Raw genomic sequence first — 13,210 nt, 5'->3', positions numbered from 1 at the left:
CTCACGCCTGTAATCCCAGCACTTTGGGAGGCTGAGGTGGGTGGATCACTTGAGGTCAGGAGTTCGAGACCAGCCTGGCCAACATGGTGAAACCCTATCTCTGCCAAAAATATAAAAAATTAGCTGGGTGTTGTGGCACACGTCTGTAATCCCAGCTACTGAGGAAGGAGAATCACTTGAACCCCAGAGGCAGAGGGTACAGTGAGCCAAGATTGTGCCACTGCTGTCCAGCCTGGGTGACAGAGCAAGACTCTGTCTCAAAAAATTAAAAAATCAAATCAAATCAAATTGACATCCTAAGTGGAATCTGACTCCAGATGCCCAGAAGACAACCAACATCTTTGTGGCTGGCAAAAAAAAAAAAAAGTTCCCTTTACAGAAACGTTCGGACAGAGGTTTGTGGCTTGGCAACCAGTCTTACGGCCAAATGAGGCGCAAGTTCAGGTCGCTTGAGTTTGAGAACAGATGAGAGAATAATTAATTGTTTAGAAGCTGTGGAAGTCTAAGAAGAAAAATGACTTCAACTAGAATCCATTCTTTCTGAAGGGAACTTGTTTTCCACGTGTGTTAAACGTCTTGGGGGAAAATCAGCTGTCCCCACCCACTTCGGAGTTAGATCGAGAGCTGGGTGGGAACACGGACAGACGGAGGGAGGCAGGGCTCCGGGCCTGGCCGCCCAGGAAGCAGGTGGGTGGCCGGCCCCGCAGTGAGCCCCACAGTGAGCCCCCTGCTCTGCCTCTTCTAGGATGCGGCCAAGCCCCTGGAGGTGCTGTTGATGGAGAAGAACCGCTCGCTGCAGTCCGAGAACGCCGCACTGCGCATCTCCAACAGCGACCTGAGCGGTAGGTTGGCCGGGCTTCACGCGTGTGAGGTGCTTGGTTCGCTTCCAGGGGTCGGTCAAGGAAAAGCAAGGTGAATCGTGAGTCTGGGCAGATGCATGGCCAGAGAAGCGCCGGTTAATGAGAACCTTTGACTAATGCGTGTTGGGTGCCCTTCTCCTCACCGCTCCTTCCTTCCCTTCCCCGCCCTGCTTAAAAAGCTGGATGTTGAGACGGGCCAGCCGCACAGGCTCTGCGGAGGTCAGTTAGGGGCAGTGCGTCTGGAGACCCCGGGAGGGACAGCTCGGAGGACGTCGGCCTTTCTGATCTGTGTCTAGTTGTGCTGCACAGAGGCCAGGGACAGTGTGAACGCAGCCTCGCTCTGGTGGTGTTTTCAGGGACAGCCCCGGGTATGCCGGGTCCAGTAGAGGTTTTTCTTCCTTGGTCAGGTCTACCCTGGGGACGCGTCCCCCATCCTTAGCCTTTCTTGGCTCATCCCCCAAATGGTGGCGTCACTGACTGTGCTTCTGATTTGGGCAGCTGGTAAAACGCGTACAGGTGTCTCGGGCTCCGATGGTATTGCATTCTCAAAACGGGCGCGCGCCTCCAAATCGAGGGGGCTTGGTACCGTGCATCCACCTCAGAGCAAGAGGTACGAGCGAATCCATTGGTCCAAAAATGTCAGTGTTTGCTGCTCCTCCGGCCGGGGCCAGCGGGCCCAGTAAGAGGCCCGTGACCCGTCAACTCTTCCCTGTGTGTGTCACCGGCTCCTTGTCACGCTAGGAGTTTGAATCTATGTGAAGGGGACTCTCCAGGCTGCAACGTACAAGAAAGGCGCAAACATGAATGCATGTTGCTTGTTTTGGGAAGCCTCGTTTGGCTGACTTACAAATTTAATCGGAAAACAAACCAACCCACCTCATTGGCCCTTGTAAAAAAAAAAAAAAAAAACCTGCACTTTTTTTTGTTTTCCCTTTTGCGGGGGCAAACTTTTGCATTTTGGTCTTGGTTTTTTTTTCCCCCTTTGGAATCCCCCATAATGCATTCTGTTTGCCCTTCCTTGTAGGGTCAGCCAGGAGGAAAGGGAAAGACCAGCCTGAAAGTCGGCGCCCGGGATCTTTGCCGGCCCCCCCTCCTTCTCAGTTGCCCCGCAACCCGGGGGAGCAGGCTTCCAATACTAATGGTACACACCAGTTCTCACCAGCGGGGTTAAGTCAAGACTTTTTCAGCTCATCCCTGGCAAGCCCCAGCCTACCCCTGGCTTCTACAGGAAAATTTGCACTAAACTCTCTTCTCCAGCGGCAGCTAATGCAGTCCTTCTACTCCAAGGCTATGCAGGAAGCCGGAAGCACAAGCATGATTTTTTCAACAGGTCCATACAGCACAAACTCCATATCTTCCCAAAGTCCATTACAACAAAGCCCAGATGTCAATGGCATGGCCCCATCCCCCAGCCAGTCAGAAAGTGCTGGGAGCGTCTCCGAGGGCGAGGAGATGGACACTGCAGAAATCGCCCGGCAGGTCAAAGAGCAGCTCATTAAGCACAATATCGGACAACGTATTTTCGGACATTATGTGTTGGGACTGTCTCAAGGGTCCGTGAGCGAGATTCTAGCTCGACCCAAGCCATGGAATAAACTGACTGTTCGCGGCAAGGAGCCATTTCACAAGATGAAACAGTTCCTCTCCGATGAGCAGAACATCCTGGCCCTCCGTAGCATCCAAGGCAGACAAAGAGGTGAGAGACTGGCGTTGGGTGGCGCCAGCGTGTGAGCCCGTCACAGAGTTGCACATGTGTGTGTGCATGCGTGTGTGTGTGCGTGTGTGTGATGAAACATTTGTGCATCACATCAGGTAAAGTTCTCTTTACTTCTGCCACGTCCAGAGCTCAAGGGTGGCCCGGCATGAGTTAAGGCTGTGAGATTTGGGAGATCTGGACTTTCAAATGCACTCAGCACTCCATACTTAGGAAACCCTGTAGTATTTCAATACTGTAGATCATATTACATGATGTATAGCGTCTTGGTATGCTTAGTGGCCATGGGTCTAATTGGCCTTGGGTGCTGGTCTCACTTTTGGGAGGAGCCCTTGCGTCCCCTCCAGCCCCATAGGACCATGTTGACTAGGCTTGATCATTGTGCAGAGTTGGTTCTGTAGGGAGAACACGTCACAGATGACACCCCCCATCTTCCCACCCCGCAAAAGAGGGCGTGTCCCGTGGCCACCTTCCTTACATTGTTCATGGTCCATTAGTGATTTGTTTAGCATTATGAGTAAAACAGGCCTGGCTTGAGTAAAATACACAAAAAATTTTATTTAGGCACCCTTTCTACCCCACCCTCTGTAAAAAGATAAAATGTCAGTCGCTTTCATAATTTCAAAAATCCTAGCCGGGCATGGTAGTTCACGCCCATATAATCCCAGCAGTTTGGGAGGCTGAGGTGGACCGATCGCTTGAGTCCGGGAGTTCAAGACCAGCCTGGGCAATATAGATTTTGTAATCTTTTGATCTACAAAAAAATCAAAAGATTAGCCGGGGGTGGTGGCGTGTACCTGTGGTCCCAGCTACCTAAGAGGCTAAGGCAAGAGGATGACTTGAGCCCAGGAGGTGGAGGCTGCAGTGAGCCATGATTGAGCCACTGCACTCCAGCCTGGGCAACAGAGTGAGAACCTGCCTCAAATTAAAAAAAACAAGAAAGAAAGTTCCTTCTCTGTTTTAAGACCAGGGGAACAATGTGCCACATCAACAGAGCTATAGAGAGGTCATTTCATCAGACATATTTGAAACACCCTGAAATTTAGACTCAAACAGAGCAGGGAGATGTTTTGAACAGCATCAATTTGCACCAAGAACATGCAGTGTTTTATGAGGATGTTAACCGAAATTGAATGTCTTTGGATGATTAATGTGAGCTTTGTTCCGGGGGCTGGTGGGTGATCCTCCTTCAAGGCAGTCCTCCCTCCCGTGGACCTCCCTGGCCTTGATGCCGTAGGTCGCTACTTAGATTTCTCCCATCTCCTTTTGCAGCAGAGTCACGGCCTCTGCGGGCCAGTCAGCCAGGGAAGGGCCTCTCAGAAGATTCTAGAAACTCCCAAGTTGCACAGGCAGCCCTGAGCCCTTTCTTTAGCGACAGGCGGCTCAGATTTCATGTCACACAGCCCATATCGTCAACACCACCATTCCCCTGATTGTTTTGTTCTTACCACACTTGTTTTTCAACAGAGAATCCAGGCCAGAGCCTGAACAGACTATTTCAGGAAGTACCGAAACGAAGAAATGGGTCTGAAGGTATGTTGCAGGCAGGTGTTTTCTTTGCAGTCAGTCACCTAGGGAAGCAGCATGTCCTTAGCTGTGTATTTGGGTTAAAACTGTGCAGTGTGATTCTGGCCTGGAACCTGATGGAAAAACAGCTAGTAAGTATAAAACAAGGCACGGGTTCAAGCACACCCAGCCCCTTCCTCCCAAGCTGCCTGCCCTTTCCCAAGCGCAGGCAGAGGTGAGAAGAGGCATCACTAAGCTAAGCACCCCCGAGTCTGAATCCCAGCCCACTTCAGATCCTAATTACCCGGTCCCCCATTTTTCTCAGACGCAGTTGAAAAAATAACAGTGGTTGCTCTGAGAAAAGTCAGGTGACCCCATCAAATTAAATACTGCTGCTTCCTTGTATTTTTAACTCGGAAATACACTCAAGGTCCTACGGAACGCACGCATCCCAAATCGTCCCGGTGGCGTACTTGTTTTTAAATGGTGGTATACTTGTTTTGAATGCAGTGGTTCCTATTTAGGAAGGTAGTACGAAATTAAACTATCCGGGCAGCTTCCCGAAAGAGCTGGGGCCGGCCCCCGGGCCATAGTAGCTTCATTTCGTCTGCACATTTGCCTGCACAAACATCACCGTGTGGCCGAAAGAATCCATCCTCGCCCCTTAGGAATTTCTGCAGGCTCCTTTCCTCGTTTGTAAATTTTAAAAAGACATTATGGGATCATAGATGCGAACAATTTTTTAAGTTAAGTCTGTCTGTCTTCAACCCTGTGCCTCTGAATGATTGACAGACAATCAGCCTCAAACCCTCCGCCCTCCTTTCCCGTTTATCCTGTGTGGGCCACCAGCCTCCAATAAACATCTAACCCCGACGAGAGTCAGTCCCAAGCCACAGCAGTTGCTTCTAAGTGACTCATGAGAAACATTGCCTTTTAATCACCCACCTTTTATATATATGGATTAAATGATCGGTTCTCCAGGGCACTAACCCACGGGTGGTGTCCGGCTCTGGCAGAGTGACACTGGCCATAAGGTCAACTGAGCAGGAAATCCCTCCTGCCCGGTGTCGCTGTGAAGTTGCACTCACAGCAAACGCAGGCCACTGGGAGGCCACATCTGCCTCCTTGTGTCACCAGCCCCCACCCGGGGCTATATATCAGAATGACGTCTTCGCGCAGCGCTGCTTTCTGTCCGAGGTTTGGGTTTGATGTCATTGGCGCAACTTCTCCCCACAGGTAACATCACCACCCGGATCCGAGCCTCGGAGACTGGCTCTGATGAAGCCATCAAGTCCATCCTAGAGCAAGCCAAGCGGGAGCTCCAAGTGCAGAAAACTGGTACAGCTTCTGTTTCTTCACCCACTGTCTTCCAAACTTAATTAAGAGAATTGTCATGAGTGCTCTGGTCAGCAGTAATTAACTATTTTTTTTTTTTAAGCAATAATGAACGCCTGTTCTCAAGCATTTAGGCACGTAGAGAGAAGCAGGTCTGTCTTTGTGATCTGTATTTGCCTAATAGTTACCTTTTTCTTTTTTTTGAGATGCAGTCTCGCTCTGTTGCCCAGGCTGGAGTGCAGTGGCACAATCTCAGCTCACTGCAACCGCTGCCTCCCAGTTTTAAGCTATTCCCCTGCCTCAGCCTCCCGAGTAGCTGGGACTATAGACATGTGCCACCATGCCCACTAATTTTTGTGTTTTAGTAGAGACGAGGTTTCACCATGTTGGCCAGGCTGGTCTCGAACTCCTGACCTCCAGTGATCCACCCACCTCGGCCTCCCACAGTGCTGGGATTACAGGCATGAGCCACCACACCTGGCCCCTAGTTACAATTATTCACAGAAATTGCACTCCTCAACTTTGACAGAACTACTTGCATTTCAGAATATAGCACAGGAAAATGAATACTAAGTATAAAAATTATCAGAGGCCAGGTGCGGTGGCTCACACCTATAATCCTGGCATTTTGGGAAGCTGATGGGGGAGGATGGCTTGAGTTCAGGAGTTTAAGACCAGCCTATGCAACATAGTGAGAGACCTTGTCTCTTAAAACACTAGCCAGGCATGGTGGTGTGCACCTGTGGTCCCAGCTACTTGGGAGGTTGAGCTGGGAGGATTGCTTGAGCCAGGGAGGTGGAGGTTACAGTGAGCCATGATCATGCCACTGCACTCTAGCCTGGGCAACAGAGCGAGATCCTGTCTCTAAAAAAAAAAAAAAGAGAGAAATCCTCGGGGAAAGGAGCCCTAGGAGGGCACGTCAGGGAGCACTTTCACTGACACCCCCTTTGTTACCCTCTACATCTGTGTGTACCAAAGGCCACCAGGTCATCAAGCTGCAGCATCAGGCCCTGGCCCTTGGTTCAGACAAAATGCCTGAATGTTTCACTGACAGGGGCCATGCTGGGGAAATAGACGGTGTGGTCCTCCCAAATAACCCACACTTTGCAGTAGGTCAAGTTAGGATGAGAAGCATGTCCCCAGCTAAAGGGGCCCCCCCCTGCCACACTCTCACCCCTGTTTCTCCACGCAGCAGAGCCGGCCCAGCCTTCCTCCGCATCCGGCAGCGGGAACTCCGATGACGCCATCCGCTCCATCCTGCAGCAAGCCCGCCGGGAGATGGAGGCCCAGCAGGCCGCCCTCGACCCTGCCTTAAAGCAGGCACCGCTGTCCCAGAGTGACATCACCATCCTCACCCCCAAGCTTCTGTCCACCTCGCCCATGCCCACCGTGTCCAGCTACCCGCCTCTCGCCATCTCCCTGAAGAAGCCCTCCGCAGCTCCTGAGGCTGGTGCCTCTGCTCTGCCGAACCCCCCGGCCCTCAAAAAGGAGGCCCAGGACACCCCCGGGCTGGACCCCCAGGGAGCCGCCGATTGTGCACAAGGGGTCCTGAGACAGGTGAAAAACGAAGTGGGCCGCAGCGGTGCCTGGAAGGACCACTGGTGGAGCGCGGTGCAGCCAGAGAGAAGAAACGCCGCCTCCTCCGAGGAGGCCAAGGCCGAAGAAACGGGCGGCGGGAAAGAGAAAGGTAGCAGTGGCAGCGGAGGTGGCAGCCAGCCTCGGGCCGAGCGCAGCCAGCTCCAGGGACCCTCGTCATCAGAGTACTGGAAGGAGTGGCCCAGTGCCGAGTCCCCATACTCCCAGAGCTCAGAGCTGAGTCTGACCGGGGCCAGCCGCAGCGAGACGCCTCAGAACAGCCCCCTGCCATCCTCCCCGATCGTGCCCATGTCCAAGCCCACCAAGCCCTCGGTCCCCCCGCTGACCCCTGAGCAGTACGAGGTCTACATGTACCAGGAGGTGGACACCATCGAGCTCACCCGGCAGGTTAAGGAGAAGCTGGCCAAGAACGGCATCTGCCAGAGAATCTTCGGGGAGAAGGTAAGGGATCTGATCTTGAGGCTTTGGTTCTCCTGTCTCTTCTCCTTGCTGAGGACCAAGTATCTATCCCAGAGTGTGTGACCCTCACCCATTTCAATTCACCCAAGAGCAGAGCATAAGGCATCCTCTGCTCCCAGACTTCCAAGGTGCGGCTGGTAAACATTCCAGCCCCGATTCCGTTTGTCGAGCCCCGACTGCAGCCAGGTTCTGGACTCGGCCTCTCACCTGTGTGCTGCCCTTTCAACCTCTCAGTTACGCTGGGAAGTAGACGATAAAATCCCCATTTGACCAGGAAGGACATCAAGGCTTGGGGACGTTAACTACTTGCCCCAAGCTGGCCGGCAGCCTAGTTCACATCTAGCTTTTGCTGCCAAGGGGGAAGCCGAGAGGCACCCCTGCAAGTTTCTTTGGCTAAAAAAGATCTGATCTGATCACATAGAGGGACCACCAGTACGCAGAGAGCCAAAAGGGACTTACTAGAAAAAGCTGCAGAGAGCATCATTGTTCCTTTCTGTGTAACTCTTGGATATTGTTCAGTCAGAGAGGTCAAGCAACCTGCCCAGGGACACACAGCTCGGGGATGGCCCAAGCAGGGTGGCCTGTGTTTCCCCATCATCCGTCCCTAGCTCAGGAAAGTGTAATCATGCATGGACAAGCTTCTAGGGCTTTCTGTTCTTGGCACTTTCCTGGTCACTGGGATTCAGGAGAATGAGGGTTAACTGCACCTGCCAAATCTAAAATAAACATCATGTCCTAGTATCATTTTATTTATTTATTTTTTGAGATGGAGTCTCACTCTGTTGCCCATGCTAGAGTGCAGCGACGCTATCTCATCTCACTGCAACCTCTGCCTCCTGGGTTCAAGCGATTCTCCAGGTTCAAGCGATTCTCCTGCTTTAGCCTCCCGCGTAGCTGGGATTACGAGAGCCCACCACCACGCCCAGCTAATTTTTGTATTTTTAGTAGAGTCGAGATTTCACCATGTTGGCCAGGCTGGTCTCGAACTCCTGACCTCAAGTGATCTGCCCACCTTGGCCTCCCAACCCCCTACCATTTTAGATTAGATTTAGATTAAATAATGGAGTGCTGAATAGAACAAGAAGCACCCCTCTCCCCTAAAAGGAAGGTGCCCTTCCTGAGGGAGCACGTGGCTGATCAGCAGGGGACAAATCTCCCTCCCCTGCTTGCCAAGCCAGGGTCCCTGCATGGTGCCGTCCCCGCACTCCCCGCCCTGCCTTCCACTCCGTGTTTGCCATATGCTGTGCTGTAAATCCGAGTGGTGTCCAATGGCGAACTTTGCCCTGATTTTGCAAAAGGTGAAGGGGGGCAACTAGAAATGAGGATGAGTATTTCAAGCCCCTTGAGATTTCTAGATCAGTGTTGTAAAAATACCATTTGAGAACATGGAAATAGACATTCGTGCTCATGCCTTAAATTTAGCAGACTTAATAGCACTGAACTTGTTTGGCCCGTGAGTGCAGTTTTATTCTGGAACTTGAGAACTTTTCAAAAGAGTGATCGGATGCAGCCCCTAAATATCCCAGGGCGGCATCTGTGTCCTGTGGGGGGTGTTTGTGCCTATACATATGTATGGCCATATGGGAGCATCAGAAAACTCGGGTGTGTACACGCAACTCAGCGATCATCTGCGGCGGACTGTCACTCCCAGGCCAGCTCCCCGGGTCCTACCAGCTCACCTCTGGGCCCCCACCTTTGATCAGGATGCGGTCAGAGCAAGCAGACCTTTCTAAATGCCGGCCTGGTTCTGTTTGCAGAGGACACCAGCTTCCCCGGTCCCACCGGCACCCTCTGCCCCACCTCCAGAGGGGTCTTATCCCTGGCACCTTAGCCTTTCCCGGTGCCACCAGGTGAAGAGCAAGGTGCTTGTACACACCTCCTCCGCAGGGTGTCAGGGTGACAGGCCTGCTGTCTTGGCAGGATCAAGACCCTGGGATGAGACCCTCTTCCCTTCCTGGGAGCCAAGAGCTGTGGCTGTAACCATGGCTTGCCCAAAAGTCCTCCTGTGCCGGGGTCTCAGCCTACCATTGATCTTTAAACGTTTATTCCCTGCCCACAACCTGTCACTGCCACCAGGCCGCAGTTCTGTGCTCAGAAGTCAGCCCTAGACACGCCTTCTGTGTGTTGCATGTGCATTGCAGCAGTGTCTGTGGCGTCAGGCTATTACCCCGGCACTGATGGCCGTGTGTGTTCGGTGCCATTCCAGGTGCTGGGCCTGTCCCAGGGCAGCGTCAGCGACATGCTGTCCCGACCGAAGCCATGGAGCAAGCTGACGCAGAAAGGCCGAGAACCCTTCATCCGGATGCAGCTCTGGCTGAACGGCGAGCTAGGCCAGGGTGTTCTACCCGTCCAGGGCCAGCAGCAAGGGCCAGGTAACAGGGGTCCTGCCAGAGGAGAGGGGCTGCCCCCACTGTAGCAAGGACCTGGTCACAGCAGCCCCACCTGGGCTATGCAGAGAGGGAGGAGGGAACTCCACCCCAGGAGGCGGCCAGCCACGCTCCCCACCATGGGCTGGTGCTGGGGGACAGAACCGTCCCCTTCCTCCACAACCTGTCACCGTGGGAGAGAAGATCGTGCCTAATTTTATAAGCAGCAGAAAATGAGTTACCAATTTAAAAAATGCTGTTTATACATAAATACAGGTAAAAGTCAAGTAGCTGAATCAGGGATTCAGGAAAGAAAGTCAGCCAAGGGTACTAAAGTGGGAGATGTCACAGGCAAAACCTTTCACCTTCTCCCAGCCCAGGGGCCTGGCTTTGCGACAGCAGCGCCTCCCTGGCCCGCGGGTCCCGTGCTCGCCCCTCCCCAGGAGGAGTGGGAAGCCTCCCCGGGCCTTGCCACATGCAGTTAGGAAGCTTTAAGCCCTGGGCCGCGTTCCTTCCTTTAATTATAACCTTTTTCTACTTCAGTCCTCCACTCTGTGACGTCGCTCCAGGACCCGCTGCAGCAGGGCTGTGTGAGCTCAGGTAAGCAGCCAATTTCTGTTGCTTTTACATGAAATGTCTCACTGCCTTTTCTGTTGTCCCGTGCTCTGCTCTGTCCCGGGGAGACTCCAAGGGACCCCACATTCTGGATTTGGGGAGCTGAAATATGGCATCCTGTCTGCAAACGGGGTCCCTCTCTGCGTCAGTTTCTAATGGAGGGCGAGTCAACAGTGCACGGAGGGACCCTGCCAAGGTTTGCACACCCACTGTCATCCTTCGTCGGCCTAGAGCCTTGTGTTCAGGGCTGGGGTCTAAGTCAGAGACAGATTTCCCACTCGGGGGCTTACTGTCTGACAGGAAGGGGCAAAGTACGGGCGCACATCCCTCTCCTGGTGTGGTCGTGTCAGGGGACTTCTTGTCTAACCGGAAGACATCTAGGCATCCTCTGAACAGGAAAATGGGGAGCTTGGACCTTGAACAGTGGGAAAGGTAGGGTAGCAGAAAGGAAATGGCCAGGAAACCCCTGAAGACAGCTCAGGCGTGAACGGATGAAGAGCTGGGGACTGAGATCAGAGCCCGGGAGCAGGTGGTAGCGGAGGGTGGTGGCTGCAGGCTGAGAAGCTCAGGCTCCTTTCTGTCTGCATTTCACAGCCTTGAGGTCTCCAACCAGACTTGTTCTCTTTGCCACACGGTGCCTGGACACAGCCCGTCCAGGCTGACCCATGGCTACGGCTCCTAGGCTCCCTCCTGCGCCCCCCGCCTCCCATCTCACGCGCCGATCCCACACTTGGAGCTGAGCTTTTTACAGCCAGCTTTTAGGAACAGCCAGCACTGTGAGCTGGTCCTCTTTTTCCCTTTCTGTATTTTTCTAAACATGTTGATTCGTCTCCATATCCCATTGATTCATTGAAAACACAAACAAAGCTAACAGGAGCACGAAGCCCGCCAGCTTGCCTCAAGCTCCACGAGGGGGAATGTGTGTAGCACAGGGAACAGCTGTGTGGCAGTGGCTGCTGCTTCTGCAAGAGCCCAAACCCTCACACAGATGCAGCCGGAGCGCCTCGGTGGCATCTCAGTCCCCAGTTGAGAGTTCTGCGTGTTTTCCGTGTTTGATTTGATTCTGACCAACGTAGGGGTTAGGAGGCTGTGTTGGCTGGACATCGAGGTAGAGCGGGCGTCCATCGGAAGGAGGGATCACTCATTCTGGCTTGGCCAATTTAATTAGAAAGTACCAAGAACTAATCCAGCACTGGCTCGAGTTCAGAATACTTGAGGGGAAATAATGGATGTAGCTGTTTGTGCTGGAGTTTTACGGACGTCTGCATGGAAAGTTAGCCTTGACCCCCTGCTGTAACGGGAAGTTGGCCTTCTTTAAACTCATGAGAGTATTTGAGTCCATTGAGGCAGGACTGAACTTGGCAGAAAGTGACTAATGTTTTCTAGATCAAAACCGCTCGTTAGACCGGGTGCAGTGGCTCACGCCTGTAATCCCAACAGTTTGGGAGGCCGAGGCGGGTGCATCACCTGAGGTCAGGAGTTTAAGACCAGCCTGACCAACGTGGTGAAACCCCATCTCTACTAAAAATACAAAAAAAATTAGCTGGGTGTGGTGGTGGGAGCCTGTAATCCCAGATACTCGGGAGGCTGAGGCAGAGTTGCTTGAACCCGGGAGGTGGAGGTTGCAGTGAGCTGAGATCGTACCACTGCACTCCGGCCTGGGTGACAGAGTGAGACTCCATCTCAAAAACAAAAAAAAACAAAAAACCCCTTGTCCTACATAAAACAGGAAGTCTCCCTCGGTGCCATCCCTGCTGGCATCAGATCGATGCCAGAAGCAATTTCTCCTTGACGGAACAAATCCTAGAAGAATGACGTTTTACTTTGTATTGTAACAGATCATCGCCACTGTGCTGGAACGTCCCTACAACAGTCACGTGTCAAACCTAAGAAAAACACACTAGGCTCTAAGAGGAATGTAAATGATATTTGTAAGATACCAATTGACTTTATAGAATAAAGTCAGTTAAGACTCCTGGGCAGTCTCGCAGATTGGAAGCAGGAGATAGAAAAAGGCAATGAGCCCCTGGATGAAACGGAACAGGGTATGGAGGTTGCCAGTGGTTTTTGTGAAGAGGCAGCAAATGGATGTATCTCCCCCACCCCGCTTCCATGTCATTCCAGCGAGAGGGGAGGTGAAGCACATATCACCGACCCAACACCCTGAAGTCATAGGAAAGCAGCAGCAGAAGCAAAAATCATGGTCATAGGAAAGCCAGCAGCAGAAGCAAAAATAATGGTGACTAGGGAAAAAAAATGGAAAAAGATTTCTTATATTGCAGGAAAATTTTTTCTTTTTTTTTTTTTTTTTTTAAGACGGAGTCTCTCTCTGTTACCCAGGCTGGAGTGCAGTGATGCAATCTCAGCTCACTACAACCTCCACCCCCCAGGTTCAAGTGATTCTCCTGCCTCAGCCTCCCGAGTAGCTGGGAATACAGGTACCCACCACCACGCCCAGCTAATTTTTGTAGTTTTAGTAGTGACAGAGTTTCACCATGTTGGCCAGGCCAGTCTCGAACTCCTGACCTCAGGTGATTTCCCCCACCTCAGCTTCCCAAAGTGCTGGGATTACAGGCGTTAGCTACTGCGCCTGGCCAGGAAAATTTTTTAAAATTGTATAGCGTAATGACGGCTAAGTAAAAATATTTCTCTGGACCAGCAGGACTAGGAGGGCTTTGCCAGAAAGAAAAGAGATTATCATATGGCTTTCCTCATCTGAGTCTTTACTATCAGAGGTTACTTTTCAAGGGAGTTTCACA

The 13,210-nt window shown here is 52.3% G+C and overlaps 1 protein-coding gene across 1 annotated transcript in view; it reads left to right on the top strand.

Annotated features, from left to right (window-relative positions):
* CUX1 (cut-like homeobox 1) overlaps nucleotides 1–13,210 on the top strand; it is a 378,329-nt gene that overhangs the window by 312,325 nt on the left and 52,794 nt on the right. The window contains exons 14-20 of the mRNA XM_011985213.1: nucleotides 746–842; nucleotides 1,885–2,556; nucleotides 4,042–4,107; nucleotides 5,317–5,418; nucleotides 6,608–7,452; nucleotides 9,677–9,842; nucleotides 10,380–10,436. Coding sequence (XP_011840603.1) covers nucleotides 746–842; nucleotides 1,885–2,556; nucleotides 4,042–4,107; nucleotides 5,317–5,418; nucleotides 6,608–7,452; nucleotides 9,677–9,842; nucleotides 10,380–10,436 — 2,005 coding nt within the window. The remainder of the gene's footprint in view (nucleotides 1–745; nucleotides 843–1,884; nucleotides 2,557–4,041; nucleotides 4,108–5,316; nucleotides 5,419–6,607; nucleotides 7,453–9,676; nucleotides 9,843–10,379; nucleotides 10,437–13,210) is intronic.

Source organism: Mandrillus leucophaeus, unplaced genomic scaffold (assembly GCF_000951045.1).
Source record: "Mandrillus leucophaeus isolate KB7577 unplaced genomic scaffold, Mleu.le_1.0 Scaffold280, whole genome shotgun sequence".
In the NCBI taxonomy this organism is placed as follows: Eukaryota; Metazoa; Chordata; class Mammalia; order Primates; family Cercopithecidae; genus Mandrillus; species Mandrillus leucophaeus.
Note: the sequence above shows the minus strand (reverse complement) of the source record. Positions and strands in the feature narration are given on the sequence as shown.